A 19,081-nucleotide genomic window follows, 5' to 3' on the forward strand; every position below is an offset into this window, starting at 1 on the left:
GTATTTGAGTGAAATATGAGTTTTTTTACAGTCAAATTCTTCTGTATGTCATGCCATATTGAAGCAGTAAAATGAGTGATGTTTCTTCGTGCCATTGGTAGCAACTTTAGTTGTAGCTTACTTGGATTGGTGACCATATGAGAATAGATGCTACATTTTTGTCTGTCCTATTCAAATCCATCACAGTTTATAATAGCATGTTATATTCCTATACAAACCCTTTGACATGAAGTTTTCATTAATTTTATGTTGAAAGTTCCTTTGAAACATTACTAATTTGAACCAATTTGACAGGGTGATGTACCCAGAATGCGACAATAAATGTGAGAGTACTTATTAAATTTGTTATGACAGTCAAAACATGTACGGGTATATCACCTGAACAACACTCGAGTCAAGGTCGCCCTGTTGCTAGGCTGCTGCTCGTGCCATCTGTTTGAAAGGTGTGCGGGTGTGATCATGATATATTCTTGATCAGAATGTTTGTTCATTCCATAACGTTACTATGCATCAGAATCATTTCCTGGACAAGGAAGTACTGAATAAGACAGCAGTACACAAACTGATACCATTTTCAGATACAGGAAGTGTTTTCCAGTGGGACGTGCTCATTAGTTGACAGAACTTCTGATATTATGGCCATACAAATTTAAAACAGTGTATCAGCTGTATTGCCATTGGTTTCATTATTTTGCACATGAAGGGGTTCGTGTGTGATAGTTTTAAGTAGGACAGCATTTAAACTTCCATATCGTTCTTAAATGATATTTAAGTTTGATAGAAAACTTTGCAGTATTGCTTCGTTTTGACATCAGAGCATTGTTATTCAGATTATTCACAGGTTTTGCAGTTTTTGAAACTGTACTCACTTTTACTGTATGGATCATTGCAGAAAATGATGACTCTGATGCTGTTGAGGAGCGGAAGGAGGTGACAGAACTGAAAAATGAAGTAATTCAGAATATGGAAGATGGTAGCAGACTCAGGTGATAATTTCATCTTAAAATTACTAGTTCTGAGTCATGGTATCAGCCATTGTATATACTAACTGATAACTTTTATTTTGAATCTGGTGAGAGGAGGTACTAGATTGTTGGCAAGGAAGAGAAGAGAAATGGACCAAATTATTTCTTCTTTCTTTAACCAATAAGTCTTGAATTAGAACTCAATTCAGTGTTTATGGCCGCTGACCTTGCATGGAGAGCCCAGTATGCGGACCACTCAATGAAGATAAGAAGATGAGGAAGGAAGAAACGAAGCAATTAAGATTGCCACTTGTTTCCGTCAGACAGTACAGTCTGTGTCGATACAGCAGTGTGGAAGCCTGATATTGTTGTTCACAGGTTCAGATCTTGGTTTGGAGACTATCTTAACTGAGTTTTGTGTGGTTTTTCTCAGTTTCTTCAAGCATATGCTGGAATAGAGTTGAAATCTATGCCCTCTTTTTCCACATTCATTATAATGACCTGATATTGTATAATCTCTGCAGTTGTTAAATAAAGAAGCATTAGTTTTAATAAGTATATATTTGAAAGTGATTATGGTACCATGAGAGAAAAGAGTTGTTTTTCTTTATCTTGTCTGAAAAAGTGAAATTATTCAATGTTGATATTATTTTACTGCAGCCAGTACCAGGCTCGGCGGACATTTTCTCAGTATCTCATCTGTATTCTGCGACAAATATCTGGTCAGAACAAAGCTGATCCTGTAATTGAGGACCATGGTGAATTGATTCTGCGCTTCCTACAAAAGGCTTCCTCCAATCTGCGTACTCCATATTTTGTCCAGGTAAAATATGTAATTGTATGGAAGCCTCATTTATTTATTTTCTTTTGAGGCTGAAATGTTTCACTCTTGTGTTACTTATATAAACATATGAGCTTGTGAATTTCTTGAACACTTGTGGAGTAGCAGCAGTACAGAATTTTAATTTTAATGTTGAGATAAACGATCTGGACAAAGAACAATTACATAGTACTATGTACTAGTACTAGTATATTATATCATAGTTAAGAGTGATTTTGACATGGAATTATTCCTGCTGTAGATCCCAAGTCGCAAGCTTGCTGGGAAGGACCGCATGGCTGTGGTGGCTAAACAGCTGAATGATTTCATCTACCTCTACAACAGAGAAACAGATCTTTATAGTGAAGGAGGAGAGACACCCAACATCGTGCCAGGCAAGCTTTACCAGCAGTTTCTTGCTGCAGCTAAGTGAGTTATAACCCACTTCTTCCTACTGGTCTAAGAGATAAAGTGTTTAATGCTACATGGAAGGCAGAAATTGAAGAAAATTATGAAAAGATTTTCTGTACAGTAATCAAAATTTGTGCCCAAAAAATATTGTGTAGAATCTTGAGTTGGAATTGACAGATACACCCTTGAGAATGCAATTAACCTGTCAAGAGTGGCGTGTCATACATGCTCAATGTACCACCACCATCCACAGGTGTGGAATAACTCTCATTGCACACAGATGACAAATCTTGCTTTATGCTTCCATCTCGTGAATAGCCAGACTGCATGAATTATACTTACATGGCCTTTGATATGAAGGTCTACGCTTTCATTTGTGTGTGTGCACGCACCCAGGCATCTGAATTATCCTTCCTGCAAACTCATAATTGTGAGGGGATGCAATAACATCTCATTTCTAAGAAATAAAAACAGAATTTCTTATTCATTGTGGGGAAAATGTATTGTTAATTTATTTATATCATTACAGTGAGCAAGATCTTGAGGAAGTTCTGTCAGTACAGACACGGCTGTACAAGTGTACACATTTGTACGTGGGTCGTTCAGGTTCCAGTCCTAACAGCATGAGGCCATTTGGTTTACTTCGATCACTGCCGTACACTCCAAGAGGTTCGGACAAGACTGACTGTGAATGTAGTGCATCACATCATCGGAAAACACTGCCATGTCTGTCTAAGAGTGGATCAGCTATAGGAGCGTCGGCCACAACACAGCAGAGCTCAAGTTTGCCTTCCACTGCTGCTGGTACAGGCAAGAGGCAGAGCCTTAAAATATCTCGAGCACTGTGATAATCATTGGTAAGCCTTTTATTTGTTGATGAAAAATGCAGGGCTAACTTGTTTTTGTAACATTTGCCTTCAAGTTAAAGGAATAATGCCTCTATTTAAAATAATTAGTCGAAGGAAATTAAATAGCTTTTGGTAGGAGGTATTGTGTAGGTTGCATGAAACAGTTAAAAAAATGGGTGTTTTCATGAAAACAGGAAAAGGGTGTGAACTATGTACTCTGGAATATCTGCAAATGAGTTTATTGCTACAATTTTGAAAATTAAAAACATAAAATATGATACAGTTCAATAAGTTACATAATTAAAGAAAAATGGTTTCTATGTGTACCATTCATTTCAGTATTCAGAAACTGCATTTTGCCTTCATAGTGTATTTATGGATTTTATATGATTCTAAGAATAAACAGCATTCATTAATTGATCTGCATATTGGAGAGACATTATGTTTTCTGTGAGGTAAATTCTGAATTCTTTAATATTATTGAGATAAACTTCATACATAAACAGGCTGAAGAAAGTTTGCTATTTTGTATGATTTCAGTTTCTTTATATGTCGTTTTGGTATACCGGATTGCCAGTTAGTTGGACACTGATATACTGTAAATATTTACAACCTAGAAAAGCAAGTTGTGGTAGCTGCCTTATAGGTGCTTCAGCATCAAAAATACCTTTGTCTCACCAGGACTGTAACAGGACAGATTTGTCATAGTGACATAATAGTTTGACGTTGGTACAAGACTTGAGTTATGTTTTTGCTTCTGAATTGTAGCAATAAACATATTTATTGTTATGTTTCATTATGCAGACTGTTCCAGTCTTCTGTCTGTTTTATTTTGTTTACCAGCTGTTGTCAGAGACAAATTATCTTTTCCTTTTTACCTCTTTTTCTGATTGGACTTTTGAGCTTTAATACCTAATTATGGTACTGCTGTTTGCAGTTGAGAAATGCATTTTGAATGGGTAAATCCTTCTTGGCATACATACTTTCGAATCACTCTGTGTTGGTGCACAGCATATTGTAATGTCCATTTTGTATTTATCCTCCTCCTTTTCTGTTCTGGAAAAACTTCTGTTGTTTCCTGCCACATGAGGCATTGCATTTAATTTTCTCTTCAAGAAACATATATAATCAGCTTTATGATCTCCATGAAAGTTATTGCTCCTTGATCTGAATTTATATTCCTGATTTTGTTAATGGTTTTCTTTTTGTGTCAAACTCCACAAGTAACCGTATTACTTGAATTATGCAATTGTACCATTGCCTCTTTTAAGTGCACCAACATTTTAACTTGAAGTAAAATCTGACATCTGGGAATGAGATTAGATTCTTGTAACTTGTCGTAACAGACCTAATTATGGCCTTGAAATGTCTCTGTACATATTGCTGCTGTTTCACATATACCTTCTTTCTTAAAAGATTTGTCATGCAAGCAGTAGCCTTTGTTTGTCCCTCTTTTCAGCAATTTCACATATACCATAGGATACAATGATGCAAAACTTGAATGTCATCAGCAGCATAAGTGGTAAGAAACAAGTGCCAGAACTAACTCATCTTGATTAGTTTGTCTCTGAACACAGATGTCAAGGCAGTTCAACAGTTGAATGATATAGTTTAATATAAATGAAAGCTAGTGCCTACTTATACAGGTAGTACATTGAATCCTTTACCCTGACGCATGAGGAAAGAAAATTTTAAGTGTATTATTCCAATTTGAATGTATATTGGTTATTATGTATTTGATATCTTATTCACAGAAATATTGATATTGGCCTAATGACAAGTATTTTGGTTCTTCACAATTTATAAGGTAATGATGCATTGAATTATATGAAGTTCAAATTAAATAAGTGATATCTGTTGTAGTAAAACCTAAAATAAGGAGAAAAGAATTTAAATAATTGTAGATATTAATAAAAAGTAGGCCATAGATTAATTTAAAATGCTTCTGTGGAGAACTGAGAAGAAAATCCATCTTGAACAGCATTTTGCTGTGTTTAGTTTCCGTCCTGTAGGAAGGATATAAACTATGTAGTTTTTGGCAGATTTTAGAGAATGAATATTAGAAGTTGGTAGAATGTTGATTTAAGAACATGTATAAAAGTGAAGCTTTCACGGTGACTGAAGTTGATGAAAGACTCTCGGGCTACAAGCCGCGGCAGGTGGCTGAATGGCTCTCGAAATGTTGGCAGAGGATATGGTTTATTCACCATTCAGCCACCTGATGTGGCTTGTAGCCCAAGAGTCTTTCATCAACTTAAGAACATGTCTTTATAATGCAGAGCACAAGCATGGTGATGACTTTATTTTATGCCATTTTTGGTAAGTTTTGTTGTGATACATGTTCATTTAACTCCTGAAGATGATATAATAAATTATTAATTATGAAAACGAGGATGAAGATGGTTCTTGAAACGTTGGTGTTTTCTTCATTAAGCTACCTTGCACTGCTGGTAGCCTGACAAGAATTTATTATACTTAGTCGCCGTGAAAGCTTCAGATCATACATCTTGAAGCTGATGATTATTTATTGTCCACAGTTTTGTATATTTCACATTTTTGTTTATCTTGTGCATTTTTTCTCAGACTTCATTGTGTTCTTGAACACTTTTACATGGTTAAAGAAAGTAAAACTATCTTAGTCATCTGTTCACTAATGAATATGTACTTGTCTCCATCTTCAGATGTAAATTATTAAATTTAGAATGAAGCTAAGTAAATGATTAAGGATTTTTAACATTCCTAAACTGTGTAAAATTATTCTGTGTTCTAAACCAGAGTGAGGTTAGAGCAGAAATGTACATTTTGAATAAAAGTGCTCTATAACACAGAATTGTGTGGACATGTAGGTTACTTTTAAGAACCCATGTATGTTTAACACTTCATTTAGCTTCCATGAAGAATTAAGGCATTGAATGAGTGGTAATGTAATTTCTCATTGCCATAATGAAATATTCCTTGTGTTTTGACATAGCAACAGCATCATGTATTACAAGTTCGATTATGCCCAATTCCATAATTAAACTCTTACTACTGTATACACAACCGTAAATCAACAAAGAATCTAGTCTAAGTAAGGTTCTGGTTATGCAGTCACCTTCTTACTTAATATAAGGTAACTTTTCTTCTAATTAATGTAACTTGTACTTAAAAGACCATGACTGTGATGATATTTATAATTTTGAAAATTATTGAGATTACTCTGTATGAATAGTGGTGTAATCAGTTCATGATATGATACTGGATTTTTTAAATATTCCTGCATTGGTTTTGCAAATGCCCTAGTGCTTACTTGAAAACCATTTACATTTTCATGATGACTTTGAAATGCATTGTATATAGTTAGGTCACTAACAGAAATTTGATTTCATTAGAAAGTACATATTTGCTTATGTGGTTTTATTAATAAATCAGTCATATATTTGCACAGTCATATTTATAACAAGAAGTTTTATTAAGATCTTGTCATACACATGTTCCTTTACATATTACCATCTGTGTAGTGAAGGGATTCAGAAATGATATATATTTAAAATTTTTAAAAAATCTGAATTTTCTCAGACATAACCTCACACTTTTGTTCCATCATATTTGTAATTTTCAGTACAGACAAAAAATGTTTCATACAAAATTTGCCAGTACAGATGTGATCTATGAATGTTTTAAATTGCACGTGCTTAGGTGTAGCAGTTCATTGGTTATCACTGTCTGATTGAAAAGTAAAATACATTTAGTAAATAGTAGTTGTCTCATAATTTTTCTTTCTGCATCAAATAGGTATTATCAGAGTCATAAATTTTAAAATTAAACAGTTGTATTTCTCTAATGTCAGAGTTCTCATGGACTCCCTGTTTATATTATTTATGGTAGGAAATTACTGCGAAAATAAGATTGTTTCTCTCTGTGGCATGAGGCTTACACAAAGTTTTGTAACAATTTATCTGGTGATTCAAAAGTTTTTGGTATGGAGAGATACACACACACACACACTATGCTGCCATGCTGCACTATACCACATCATGCCACGCTAAATCACACGAAACTACACTGCAGTACACTACAGTGATTCACATCACATTATACTATGTATCGCACCCACTGAATTGCACACACACTGCACATGAATATGATAATATACTGTAAGTCTTAATGTTCACAAGAAATGAGGGTAAAAGGCTGAAAGTCCATCTGCACTAAACATTCAGCAAGACCACAAAGGTTGCCTGCAATACGTTTGTGTTTGTTTTTGTGTGGATGAGTTGTGTATGATTGCTAACATTAGGAAGCAGTGGTAAATTTACAAATGACACCATTTTGTTAATATTATATGCACAGTAAAGTACTTGTGATTTGTGGCTGATGAAAATGTTGTGTGATTAAAAGTTAGAATGTTTCTATTGTGAATTGTATTGGTACATTGCTTCACAGTGATGTTTTGTTATGTGAATTTTGTGAATGTTGTTAATGCACATTGACAAGGTGGTTTTATGTCAGCTTGTTAAAACTGCTTTGATGCAGTACATTTTGCTATGTCATATTGTCATGTTAAAAGTAATGTATTTTTTTTGGTAATTGAAGAGGTCTACAGGTAATGAAGACCACAGTAGCTTGATTTTAAACCTTTTATATGTATCAGTGATTATTTTATAATCAGATATTGTATGAGTATTTAAAGTATGTGTGGGAATATGTGGTATTTGTCTTTGCCTACATATATATCTTTGAGAATTTCTGACTAAAAATAAAAGTCAGCTGATTTTATGAATGGACAAGCCTATCTATTATAAGAATTGGTATCCAATGTGGGGCTGTCATATGTATGTGATCTAAGCAGTATTTGAACAGGGGGGAAACAGTATAATAAGGCATTTTGATTCCCTATAAAAAGTCAGATGAACCTTCTTAAATCAAGAAGCCTTTCTTCAGAAAAAAATGTAGAAACCTAGCCCAGAAAAGGGACGTAAATTATGTACTTTTTCATCTTGGCCACATGTTATCCACAATCAAAATGCAAAATTCTTCACTGTTGTATGGCCTGGTATTAAAAATATCAGTACCTAGCTGTTACTTTGTGTCTTTAAGTGGAGGCAGCCATGTTCTCTGAAATTCTAGCATACCAGACCTTTTATCACAATAAATTAATGTTCATGTTCACCACTGAAAATATAAATACACACCACAAATATAAAATCACATAGCTGGAAACACCACAGTGTTTTGTATTGAATGGTTGCATTTCTTTATTCAGAATGTAATCACCTAATGAAAAAGTACATTGTGGAAATTAGATTATGTTAATTAATTAGTTATAATAATTTATTCAGCAGAACCACCCAGCCTTTATTACAGAGAAATTTACTGTGATTTTATAGTAAAATTTCTGTTCCTTTGTTATTAACAAATCTTTGTGGATTTGTTTTTTGATAGTATTTATTTGTATTTATCATTTTTTATTTACATGTTTATAATATAATACATTTTGTGATATACCAGATATTTTTTCTGTGTTTCTCATAAAGCTGGATAATCTTCAAATAGGTGAAGGATGCTTTTTTATTATGAGTAACCTTTTATTGAATATATAAAAAGTGTTGCTATACCAGTTAATTATTAGGTAAATACATGTCATACTGCTACTGTTCATTCACAGTAGCATGTTGATTTTTTTAATTTTACATTTCTGTTACAATATTAGTTATTTCTTGTTGTTTCGTTTGTTTATATTGCTGCCTAAGATCCTTGCAGACAGTAGAACTTGGTTGTTGATTTTAGACACTAAAATTTCTTATTAACATTTGCTCTTCTGTTTGGATATATGTGGGATTTCATGCTTCTAACATGGTGGGGCAAGGTTCTGTGTGAAAGTTCTACAGTTTGAAGTAAGGACAAAGCAGAATGACTTACTGATTATTCTTTTCCTCTCCAAGTTCTGTTGTAATAACTCTTATTAAGTTTGAAAAGGTTTTTGTGCTTATTTGCTTTTTGGTTGTGTTTTTTAGTTATTTATTGGTGCTAACAGTTAAATGTTGTGTACTTTGCTTTGTGATAATTAACCAGTTTTATGTCAACTATGCAGCTTATCCTACTGAAAGAAGATTGAAACAAGTAAAGAGTGCAATACATTTTTCATGTTTTTCAGCATGTATATAATACATAGTGAAATGATGTTTCTGTTGTTACCATTTATAAGTCTCTTTTGATGGGATAACTGTTTAATAATAAAACAGAACCTAAGTGTCAGCATCGAGATACAAATGCAGTATTGCAATCTTAGCTTATAATTCTCAGATATTTTTATCATTGAATCTCAGGAGTCAGAAATACAGTACTTTTAATTTTCATTTCATGCAGTCAATACAGAATCTTTGTTGTGAATATTTATTTCTCATGATGATTCCCCTTCCTACTGCCCACTTACACTATAGGCCTACAATGACCATAAATTATTATCCCAAGATAGTTGCATGAAAAACATGAAATCTAATAGCTATTAAATTAAGAAAGTGGAGAGCTTTAAGTACTTAGGAAGAAAAGTGGTGACAAATGGAAGTGGGGGACTTGATCAGGAAATTGAAAGTGCCAAAGTAAAGTGTTATATGCCATTAGTAACATATGCAGTAGAAGCTTGGGCTTGGACAAAAACAGATAGTGGATTAATGGCAGCAGAGATAAGATTTTTAGGAAGTACCATATAGATGGAAAAACCAAAACAATATTATCCTCCCATCTCATAAGTATATAACTATAAACAGCAACAAGCAATTGCTGTGTAAATGGAAAACTAGTTACTGAATAATAAAATGAAGGAAGCATATAGGAAATATTTATAGATCTGAGCCACTGATCACTATACAGAAAACAAGAAAATGGGCCACAGCTGCGAAAAAGCATGGATAGTACCGGCTAAAATCATCTCAAATTATCCAATAACTTTAGTATATGCCAAAAACTGGTTTGTATGCCCGCTACTTACGACCTACTTACTCTCCGAAATCACTCTGTTTATATCTTTGTCTAGATGTATTATAGATAATCCGTGTTTATGATCACCGGTTCAGGCTACAAAATGAATTGTGTTAACTTTCTAAAGCTGTGTGATTAACACATGTATTTGTTTTACATTTTTAGTGTCTTAAAACGACATACAGTTGCACAATTGAACGGTATAGGTTAGTTATATTAATTATTTTCGACTATAAATTTTCATCGTAGTACTGTGCGAACATGGCGTTCATAGATTGAACAGGTATAACCACAAACAAGTTATTAGATGACAGTGCAGTGTACGTAAATGGGTGGTATGCGTGTGAAATAGTTGTACAGAAAATGAAGTTATTTATATTTACTTGTGAAATGTCCGCGTTTCTACACGGTGTGAAGGATGTCAACGTGTGATGATAATCACGAAAATTCATAATTTCATCCAAGATCATGTTCAGCAAGAAACTACATGCGGACGTCAAGAAGTCTACACTTAAGATTCAAGATTTGAAGAAAGATTCTGCTACACGTCTCAAACACCTGAAGATAATTTTAGGTGAGATTTTGACTGTAGTGGACTGTGTTTGTAAATGTATTTAAATTGAGAATAGTAGTTTTATTAATCATCGGTATTGTACAGTTTTATGGAAACATTTTGTAGTTTTCTGCTCCTTGGAATGTGACAGTTAATACATAGCAAGACCTGTACCTTGTTCCCATTTTAGATTTGTCGTGTAAGTCATGTTGGTGTAAATTATCATTCCATTGTTTCTTTTTCCAATATTACCAGTGCTGATCATCATTCATATACCTTGACCTTTCTGTGTCGGAACAAGATAACTGTCTTTCCTCTCTTTTCTGTGTTCGTTCAAGTCTTCTAATTAAAGGGGATTTTTGTGGCCTGTCTCAGAGTTGTATTGTATTTGTTTGTGTTAGGTAGACTTGCTTGTTGTTAGATTTGAATTTCTATTGGATTTTTCAAATGCAGTGTTGTCTGTCAGGGGAGCGCTTTATTTTTATATATATTAATTATAATTAGTATTGGTTGAAATATTGATGATACTATGGAATAAGGGGCTTGGTTAGACACATTAATTCTGAATATGACAGTGAAAACAGAAGAAAGTTAAAACATGTTGCACAGTAAGATAACCTAGCTTGTATAATTTCAGAGCTGCAGTTATGCCACTGTTTGCCTTGAAAGAAACATAAATAACTGTATATTGTTTTTATTACTATTTTGTTGCTTATAGAAAATGTGGATGCAGAAGAAGCAAAATCTATCTTTGAGGCCAACTTCAGTCATATCTATTACGTCTTATATGACACTTTTGTGACTGCAGAGACAAACTTGCGGCAACGAGGTACTGTAAAGTTTTTGTCACAATTTTTATTGTGGAAAGATAATATTAAAATTGATCTTAGGGAAATAGAGTTTGGGGGCATGGATTGGATTCATCTGGCGCAGGATAGGGAGTGGTGGTGGGTTGCTATGAACATGGGAATGAACCATTGGGTTTTATAAAATGTGGGGACTTTCTTGACTATCTTAGTGTACTGTTGGCTTCTCAAATTGGACTCCACTCTGTGGAGGTAGTTAGTTACTTAATTAATTTTTTATGTTTCTGTCATATATTATCTTAAATTTATCACTTTGGTGACAATGCATGCCATAACAAAACAAAGGTTCCATGTTTAAGATAAGTGCATGATAATTTTGACTTCATATATGAAACACAGTTTGATGATAAAAAATGCAAATATTCAATTCCCTTACATTACTATTACAAATATTGTTTTTAAAATCTGTTGACACCGTCTACATTCAGAAACTATGTTTCCTTATGTTTTGTTAAATATTTAATGTGCAAAAAAATGTTTTAAATAAAAGTTTAAAAATACATAATGTCTTTGGCATTGAGCTATTTTTGAGAAAATAAAATTCAGCTTGAGAAGGGTTTATATCTTACTGATAATGACTAAAACTTTGTTGCAACCCCCCCCCCTCCCCATTATTAAAATGCAGTTAGTATTTTCATAAATGAAGCATGCACGAAAGTGCTCAGTTTATGAAAAGAATCTATAAACATCATCTCTTATGCATTTTGTTCATACATCATCAGGTTTTCGTATGTTAGGCCTCATAGCATGTTATGACTGGTATCATTGTTTAAGAAGTCTTCCCCCGTCCTTCTTTCGGTCACCCTCGGTTCCTACTGACGAGGCTGTTGTTGCCAAGTCCGAGCAATGTTGTAACTGCTTTACTAGGTATACAGGAAATAATGTATGTACAAGTTTCTTCGTAGTCAATGGGATGACAGCTAATTGCATGAACTCACCATCCTTTCAGGTGGTGTCATGAGCAACAAACTAACTTTTATGAGTATTTATAATATATTATTATTATGCAAGCTGGCCATTGAATTACTGTGAAGGATTTGATATAAACAGTTCTGTAGTCACTGTAGCAGCCACAGCATCATATTCAACCATCGCTGTTTCCAATATTTTTGTACCAAATGGAGATGAGTTGCCATCTTCATGCCTAGACTGCTTTACCCCCAGGGAAAGATCCCCTTATACCCACTGGATAGGAGATGGGTGCACATCATGGTGATGAAAAGAAAAATTCCTGCCCCTTACAGGAATTGGTTACCAGTCACTCAGCCGATAGTCATTCTCTTTATTGACTTTGGTATCCAGAGTTTTTAGGGCTGTTATGCATCTAACATTATGAATAGTGTGTGTTGTCTCGTGGGCTTTTACTTCCAGAAGTGCCACATGTGAAGTAAGATTTGGTTTTGGTTTTTTCACAGTGGACTGTTGTAATTTATTTATAATATGATAATGAAAGCAATTTATATTTTTCTTTATTGAGATGAAATCTGTATATTTTGCTTTTATAGCATTAATGTGTAACAACATCTGTTAATTGTCCCATCTTTTTATGTAGTCAGTTCAGTATGCCTCAAAAGTTTAACAGTTTTAGTTTCTCTGTTTTATCACGGTGATGTGAAGCATTTATCATTAATAATGGCCGACATTGGTTTTGTTTCGTGTGTAAGTGGGCACTTGCTTACAGGTAAAGAATGACTAAAAATTTTGAAAATATTTGTATTAAAAGTAAATATTCCCTTCTACCCATTGTGTTAGTCAGGATAGCTGGTCCTTGGGCCAAGAATTTAATTAAGATTTATTCCAGAATTTGTTTGGAAAGGCTGGAGAAGACCATTGAATGCACTGGAAAAGCTGTATCCCGGGCTGATATATGAACTGCATACCTCTTGAACACAAACATGACAACTGTTGCTCAGCCAACCTGCTCACTGTTAGTATTATGGATTAGTGGCTGATGGAGACTGAGCAGTGAATGTGAATGTGTTAAATTGAGTTGCTTATACATTGTAGACTGTGATCTGAACATAGCAGTAGTTCCTGATGATATGCAGTCTCAAGGTTGTGTTTATGTCTTTAGTAAGACAACGTAAATTGAATTTTGGGCAGAGATCCAGATTTCTTCAGAACTTATAGTGTAATCAAAGAATTATGTCGGAAATAAACATTCTAAATACTTTGTTCAGGTTCTCTTGTCATATTATAATGTTTTCTATCCGGTATGTACATGTGTGTGTCTACCTATCTGGGAGGATATTGGTATATGGATTTTAAACAGTTGTTCCTATTTTTTATGACTCCTTTTTAGGCATTTCTACAGGTCACATAGTATTGTAAGGATAGTATAAGTCTATGGGACATTAGTGGACTGGGCATGTTGCTTGGATGGAGGAGACACAGAATTTTCATAGGGAATTCTGTTGAAAAATATTTACTTGGAAGACTGAGAAGGAGATGGGTAGATAATACTAATATGAGTGAAAGTTGTGTGGGTGGGAGATAGAACTGGCTTAGGATTATGTACATTGATGGTGTTTGGTGTTAATAGTATTGCTTCATAAGATTCATTACACACAAAAAAACCCAATTATTATTGCCTTCTGTGTATTTTCTGTATGTATAAAAATCTGTTTACCTGTCTGTCCATCTGTCATATCTTTTAACTCCAGAAATTGTGTGTTGAATTTTGTTAATACATAATTTTAATTTGGCCATTATCATCCAAAAATGAACATTAAGATCTAAATAAACTTTTATATTTGTATTTTTTTTATTTAATGGTTTTGTGTAATTTGTGTAGGTTGTATTGCAGTGAATGACAGATGACAGGATGAATATGAAAGATGAATTTGTTGGTGTTATATGTATATATGAAGTAATTATCTTGGTGCTTAGTTTGCTACATTGCCCATTAAAGATGTACTTTTTGAATGCAAGAGTAGTTCTTGAATTTTCCTTGAACTTTATTTTATAGACAGAACACATGGGGCATTGTACCAGTATTATAATAGATTATTTATAAAAACAGAGCTGTGACTTCATAATTCAGTAAGCAGCAATAGATGAAGTACCGTAGCTGGGAAAAGTATCTAGAAGTCAGTTATCTGGTTACACTTAAGTATGTGGGAAGTAAGAGTTGAATTTCTTTCGCCACATAACCTTGAAGACAATAGAAATGGTTTGGGATATGAGAAAGATGGAGAAATATAATTAGGTTTTCTCAAGTGTAAAGATAGTTATCATAGTAGTAGCAGGAAGGGAAGAGGATTGCCCTGCAGTAGCCATTCAACTTGAGGTTGCAAGCAACATTTCCGTCTTGTATATGATTTGAGTTAGTTGCGAAAGAGTGGAGTATACTTCTCTGCTTTTATAATGCTTTTACCTGATTGCATGCATTAATACTTAAGTCTGTATGGCTACTAACTTTTCAGAATTGAATGTTTAACTGGAGTATGTAGTGGAGTGTAGTAATACAATAAATATTCTTAAGAATTTTTATGTTGTTCCTTGTACATCTTTACAGAACAAGTTTTTAATATGCTTACTCAAATTAAAATATTTTGAATTTTTTTTTATTTATTTGGTATAACTGATGCAGTTGAGAAATCTTATTAAATAAAACAAGGCTCAGTACAATTTATGCTAATAGGCTTATGTAGATGATGCTGGGACTTATTATTAATGAATTTGGAAGAATTTTGGATGAATCTCATAATAGCTACTTTAAGGTATTAAAATTAAAAATACAAAACTCAAGAGACCTGGTGTTTTTTTTGAAACAGCATGAACAGCAGAGCAGAACACATTACTGTAGCTCACTCTCTTATTGAACAAGAAAATGAAATTTTTGTGGTGTGTCTATCTCTGCTTCCACGAAATTATTGTAATTTCAAGGTCATGACTTTTTTGATGTTAATGCTATTTCTGGGTTTATAGGAAATGTGTACAATTATAAATTTGTTACATCACAAAATTTCTGAATGGTTACTAAAGAATTGAGTAAATGATTGTAATATTTATTATTATGTGATGGTTATGGGCTGGATGACTGAGATTTGATTCCTGGCAGATCAAAGAATTCTGTTCGGCACCATGTTCAGACTGGTTCTGGTGTCTCCTGTCCAGCAAGTACTGGGTGCATTCTACCTGCGAATAAAGTGGTTGGAATGTGAAGCTGATCACGCAGTTCTGTCTGGTGTCAAGGTTTAGAATGTCTGGAGCTATATTCCCTGTGTCTTCATGGTGTGCTGCTTTGGTACAAGGGCCACTTTCTTTACCTGTACCTTTTATTATTTTTGTTGTTGGTTTCTGTTTTCTCAATTTTCTTACTTAGACTGCAGTTATTTTTTTAAATATAGGACATTGAGTGTTACATGTTTTTTTTTCAGATTTCTATATAACCTGCTTTTGATATTGCTATCCTCATGTTATGTTTGATGAACAGTTCACATGTTAGGATTGCTGATGTGTTAATCTGTGTTACAATACTGAAGTCTTGTTTGTTTTGCTTTGTTAGAACATGAGTAAAATATAAATTTGATGTGTATGTTTTTTGTCACTAATATAGATAACAGTTGTAATTATAAAAGCCATGACATTTAGAGTGCCTTTTTACTAATATTTCTTTTAACTCTTTGCTATGCAACAGATTATTACTTAGAATATGTAGGTATATGGCTACTAGGGAAGTCAGTTTGTATACAGAACTTACTTGTATTAAGAAGTAAGTGTTTCACCTTTGTTGGACTTGCTGCAAACCCTATTCACATACATTTATCCTCCTTTTTTTAGAATTGTCTTTAAATTTCTGTGAACTTTTAAAATTAATCTACTTGTTTATTTAATCAATACTCTCAGTGTATTTTGTTTTTATTTACTTTTTTCATGATCAGTTCTATTTCATATGCAATTTTAATTTTTAATTTACTCTTTTGGAAATATGTTTTGTATGTGGGTGTCAAAATGTTATGCCGACAGTTAAAATATTCTTGAAATAAGTACATTATCAGAAATTTAATGAGCACAAAACTGATTTACACTTGGCTTCTAAAATTTTTATTTAGTGCCATGAATGCTAACAGATTCATTTAGCTCAGGTCATTGTTTCAGACGTATGTAGAACTATAATGAAGTTTGGTTTTAGGGTAGCCAGATACTTGTTGATTATGACATGAAATTATACTGGTGTCACAGTTAGTATATGCATTGACATCCCTAGTATTATACAAATATAATTTCTCACCAGAATTTCACTTACATCATCTTTACCTTTGCTTTGCAGAACTGTCTTTTCATCTTGGTAAGTAATTGGCATGTGTATCACACTTGAAACAGTATGAAGTATGCTTATATTAATATTCTTACTGACTTTTACTGTAACATGTACTGCAAATTTTATAGTTGTGCTTGGCAGTAGTTCTAGCAGTATTGCACATGGTAAGTTAGAGAGTTTCTGTTATCTGTCAGCATCTTCAGCTATTCTGTCCATTGTTTTCTGTATTCAGAGTTTTATTGTTTTCAGCAAAATTTACATTTATAGGTAACATCGTTGCAGACTTAAACTATTCTACAGACTGTAACTTATAAATGTCTAATTTGACTATTTATGTGTTTCTAACATTAAGTAGAAATTTATAAATACAATATTTTTATTTTCTGTCTATACACAAACTTAAAATAATGTTGTTTAAAATTATCTAAAATTATAACATTCTCAGTAGACACTGCATCTTGTTACATTTTTTGTATCGACAAAATTTTTTAGATAATTTTAAACAACATTATTTTAAGTTTGTGTATAGACGGAAAATAAAAATATTGTATCAATAAAACACAAACATGACGCAATTAAGATATAGAAATTTATAAATTATTGCTAAGTATTACAACCTTGATTTGCAACCATGGATCCCCTCATCTGTGTAGTTGTAATTCAAGTTTGGAAGCATCCTGCATTTCATGGTAGTTGTTATACATACTTTGCATGGTGTGCATGAAATAAATACATATAGTTCTCATCATGTATATCTGTCTGCATGATTACATTTGAGAACTGCTGGGCGGATTTGGAAGAAATTTGGTATAGGCATTATGTCATTGTGATCTACCCTAATATTATACTTGTGAGTTTCCTACAATTGGTAATACCAGTATGATGGGTGAAGAAACTTTTGAGGTGGGACTGGCACTAGCAGTACTTTCAATAAGCCATGCAATGATATAAGGTTATAGATTTGTTGGAAAATACAGAACTTTGGTGTAGTAATTCCTTTTTTGTGTTTAAAAATTTCTGCGTGCAGCATTAGGGAAGAAAATATTTGAGTTGACCAAGTTTGATCCCGTGACTCCAGGCATGCTGGTCCAGTATGCTGCTACAGAGCTAACATACCTTGCGACATATCTGTATTGATATACAGGACTTCTAGAAGAATTAAGACTATATGACTTGTAGATTTTGATTTTATATAAGTGGGGTATTATGATCTGTTGCAGTTTGTCCAAGGAATTGCAATTCTTTGGTTTTCTTTACAGATCTCTTTGAATCATTTAGTATCATACACTTTTACCAAACACAGTTGAAGACAACTTTCCTGTGACTAATTGCCTCACTATCCCCTCAAGATTTGAGTTTATTTGCTCATCTTTAAAAATAATTCCTTTTTTCCTTGTGATGTCATTTCATTTTTAAATATGATTTTAAGTGTGTTTAAATAATATAGAAATGTGCATCCAAATGAAGGTTCATATTAATAATTGTACTTTAACAGAAACAATGCACACTAGGTCGCATTCTGTTGGTAGCATACTGGTTAAATAAGCCACAACTGTTCCCTGTCCTGTCATGATACTGAGATATCTAAAAATGAAATAGTCAGCTTAATTTCTCTCTTTTTAAAACTGTAGGATTTGTATAATAGTGAAATTTGTGATGAGACTGTACCAAGTTGAAAACTTTATGATTTTCTGTTCATGTAATTTAATATGTATGCCTTTGAGTATGTGATTGTATAGTTTTTGACCTATAATAAGGTAGAATTGCTGGTTACTAAAATCTTATGGTAACTCTGGCAACACTTATCACTGTTTGCATGCTTGAAGTACATGTTGATATTTGATACCATGAAATCAATACCTGATATGATACAAGGCATTCTTGATTGTTGCTGTGTTATCAGAGTGTTTGTTACATGGGAAGCATCTGTGTGCAAAGCTTTGATATGCACATGCCATGGTTAGATTAGTATAGAACAAAAAATGAAGTTTTGTAGATTCCATCTAGCATTCCCTTGGAAGTACTGTGGATGACTATATGAAGCGCTAGTAAAGTCTGTGTATGGGTGAATATATGAACCAAGTACCTCCATGAAAAACAGAAAAGATGCTGCCAAATATTTATGCCTTGGTTTAAAATGGTCAGGTTTTGAGAATCTGTTATTATCCAATCTATTGAGTTGGGGTAATAATTTTTTAACATTTTAATGAATAAAAATTTAGTTCCTTGTTTCTGTCTTTAGTTTTAATTTTTTATAATTTGGTACATCCCTTCATACTTGGACATTCCATTTCTGCAGTTTTTAATTTTACTAACTTGTTGATTTTTATATTTTAAATCAATTTCTTTCCTTACTTCTTGTTTTAATGTTTTGTATGGTAAAAAGGGACTT

The 19,081-nt window shown here is 33.2% G+C and overlaps 2 protein-coding genes across 12 annotated transcripts in view; both read left to right on the forward strand.

Annotated features, from left to right (window-relative positions):
• Positions 1-9,416, forward strand: part of LOC110828599 (Tubulin tyrosine ligase-like 5) — a 35,019-nt gene extending 25,603 nt beyond the window's left edge. For all 4 annotated transcript variants that reach the window (XM_087353042.1, XM_087353044.1, XM_087353045.1 and 1 more), the window contains 4 exons: positions 893-986; positions 1,626-1,788; positions 2,048-2,214; positions 2,726-9,416. In XM_087353042.1, the coding sequence (XP_087209168.1) occupies positions 893-986; positions 1,626-1,788; positions 2,048-2,214; positions 2,726-3,044 (743 nt within the window). In that variant the 3' untranslated portion in view covers positions 3,045-9,416. The remainder of the gene's footprint in view (positions 1-892; positions 987-1,625; positions 1,789-2,047; positions 2,215-2,725) is intronic.
• Positions 9,417-10,104: 688 nt separating this feature from the next.
• The window catches only part of LOC110828578 (putative Rho GTPase-activating protein CG5521), a 43,216-nt gene continuing 34,239 nt past the window's right edge, over positions 10,105-19,081 (forward strand). For 5 of the 8 annotated variants that reach the window (XM_087353024.1, XM_022061398.2, XM_087353026.1 and 2 more), the window contains exons 1-3: positions 10,107-10,578; positions 11,276-11,386; positions 16,699-16,716. In XM_087353024.1, coding sequence (XP_087209150.1) covers positions 10,473-10,578; positions 11,276-11,386; positions 16,699-16,716 — 235 coding nt within the window. In that variant the 5' untranslated portion in view covers positions 10,107-10,472. Of the gene's footprint in view, positions 10,579-11,275; positions 11,387-16,698; positions 16,717-19,081 lie in introns of all 8 variants that reach the window. The other 3 variants (XM_087353031.1, XM_087353025.1, XM_087353028.1) reach the window with 3 other exon arrangements.

Source organism: Zootermopsis nevadensis, unplaced genomic scaffold (genome assembly GCF_977971745.1).
Source record: "Zootermopsis nevadensis isolate Lab colony 2312 unplaced genomic scaffold, Znev_1.0 Znev_ptg000021l, whole genome shotgun sequence".
NCBI classification, from domain to species: Eukaryota; Metazoa; Arthropoda; class Insecta; order Blattodea; family Termopsidae; genus Zootermopsis; species Zootermopsis nevadensis.